This window comes from Punctularia strigosozonata (genome assembly GCF_000264995.1).
Source record: "Punctularia strigosozonata HHB-11173 SS5 unplaced genomic scaffold PUNSTscaffold_42, whole genome shotgun sequence".
NCBI lineage: Eukaryota > Fungi > Basidiomycota > Agaricomycetes > Corticiales > Punctulariaceae > Punctularia > Punctularia strigosozonata.
Genome location: NW_006767474.1, coordinates 2,613 through 4,817, shown reverse-complemented (window position 1 = coordinate 4,817; position 2,205 = coordinate 2,613). Strand labels below are relative to the sequence as shown.

Below are 2,205 nucleotides of genomic sequence, written 5' to 3'. Positions count from 1 at the left end.
GTCGAAGGTCTAGGTTCGGATCTCCAGATCCAATCGGTGCAAAGCACTGATCGATACCCCTCGCATCGCGAAGGCGCCCGGTGCGCCCACATGGTCCTTCTTATCATATTCTTGGCCTCCGGCCCGCCGTCGCTCACTTAAGCATCGCGTTCGCAAATCCGTCGCTTCACCTGCTCGTTATCCCTACGCAGTGTGAAGCGTACGTTGATTCATTCTCTCGTTAAGTTAATTGTTGCTCATTGTACCTCAGTAACTGTACTGCGTACATTCTAGGTACATGAATAGACCTGCTCGTTATCCCTACGCAGTGTGAAGCTAACTGTACTGCGTACATTCTAGCTCTTGCTTCCGCTCTGTCACTCGCCGCTCCGAAGCCTCGTTGAGAGGTTATGAGCCCTGCCTCGACCTCATCTTCCGCGTACAACCTTTCTGCCATGGACTCATCCGACGACAAGCTCTATACCCACCTCCCGAAGCTGCAAAGCGAAGGGGAGAACTTCGTCACCTGGAAGGCCGAGCTTCGGTCGGCCATCACCGGCAAGGGTCTGTTACGCTACATAGATGGTCGAGCTTCCGTGCCGGTCGAACCGTCACGGCCCGCCGAGGCTGACCCCAAGTCGAAGTCCTACGACGCGGATGCGGCTAAGAAGTTCCAGAAGGAGTACTACTCCTGGGAGCTCGCTTGCGATAGTCATGCTCAGCACACGGAGAAAGTGAAGACGCTCCTCTACTCCACTATTCCCGAGACGCTTAAGCTCACCATCATCGGTCTCGATTCCGCCGCGGACGCCTGGAAGGCCATCTGTGACGAGTTTCAGGACCTCGGAGATCTGCCGCAGCAGAGTCTTCTCGATCGCATGCATGCTCTTCGCTGCGACGAGAACGGCGATCCCCGAACCACCCTCGACGAGCTCGCAAAGCTCAAGGCACAATATGCGTCGAGCGGCGGAGCCCTCAGCGATCAGGAGGAGCGAACCATCATTATTCAGCTCCTCCCTCAGTCATGGCGTCCGACTATCCGCACGATCCTCGCGTCTACTCGTCTGAACAAGACCCCCGTCACTGCGAAACTCCTCACGACCGCCATTAAGGAGGTCGCCCGCGATGACGCCTCTCTCACGGCTAAATCCGATAGCGCCTTATCTGCCAGCGCGCCCGCGAAATGCGAGAACTGCGGCAAGAATGGCCACCAAAAACCGGACTGCTGGAGCAAGGGCGGCGGGAAGGAGGGCAAGGGCCCGAGGCAGCAGAAGAAGTCGAACCGGCGGAACAAGAACGGCGGCGGCGGCGGCGGCGGCTCCAACAATACGGCAGCATCTGCGACTGCGGACAGCGACACATACGCGTTCACGGTTGGCGCCGATTTTGCAGAAGTCGCCAAGGTCAACCTCCCCGCACGCGGATTTACGCGCATCCTCGACTCCGGTGCTAGCCGCCACTTCGATCCTGTTCAGACGAACTTCTCAACCTTCCGTGATATTCCGCCGAAGCCAATCACCTCCGCCGATGGCAAGCGCTTCTTCGCTACCGGTGAGGGTGACGTTCCGATCTCCATGCTGCACGGTGGACGTCGCATCAAGATTACTCTGCGCAATGTTCTCTTTGCACCGTCGATGCCTATGGCACTTGTCTCGATCAGCGCCATCACCGCCGCAGGCTTCTCCACTAACTTCAATCAGCACGGGTGCACTGTTAGCAACCCGCGTGGTGAGCCGATTTTCGTGGTTCAATCCCGGAACGGCCTCTATCCAATCCTGGAGATGCCCGGCGCTACATGGCCGAACCTTCCTGTAGGCGAGGTAGCAATGCCCGCCAGTGCGAACGTCAGGATGAGTCTCACCGAGTTTCACAACCGGATGGGCCATCAGCATGCAGGAACGTTGAAGGCTATGGTCGATAAGGGTGTTATCACCGGCGTGGAGCTCACCGACGGCGAGGCCGCCTTCTGTCCCTCTTGTCAGGAGGGCAAGCAGAAGCGCGAGCCGTTCACGAAGGAACGTACGACTCCTCGTGCGAAGCACTACGGCGAACACGTGCATAGCGACGTGTGGGGCAAGGCGAAGGTCCAGTCGATGGGAACTCGATTCGAGTATTTCACGACATTCCTGGACGATAGCACTGACGAGGCAGTCGTGCACGGTATGCGGAGCAAGGGGGAGCAATTCGTCAAATACAAGTCATACGAGGCATGGGCGAAGAAACACC

General features: G+C 57.9%; 2 protein-coding genes across 2 annotated transcripts; both read left to right on the top strand.

Annotated features, from left to right (window-relative positions):
- Positions 1 to 389: 389 nt before the first annotated feature.
- PUNSTDRAFT_16423 (uncharacterized protein) lies at positions 390 to 1,553 on the top strand (the record flags this gene model as incomplete). The annotated part of the gene is made up of 2 exons (XM_007389311.1): positions 390 to 937; positions 1,334 to 1,553. Coding segments are annotated over 2 exons (768 nt in total), but the record flags the coding sequence as incomplete, so codon positions are not given.
- Positions 1,554 to 1,829: 276 nt separating this feature from the next.
- PUNSTDRAFT_78228 (uncharacterized protein) lies at positions 1,830 to 2,003 on the top strand (the record flags this gene model as incomplete). Its single annotated transcript, XM_007389310.1, has 1 exon — positions 1,830 to 2,003. A coding segment is annotated over one exon (174 nt), but the record flags the coding sequence as incomplete, so codon positions are not given.
- Positions 2,004 to 2,205: the final 202 nt, after the last annotated feature.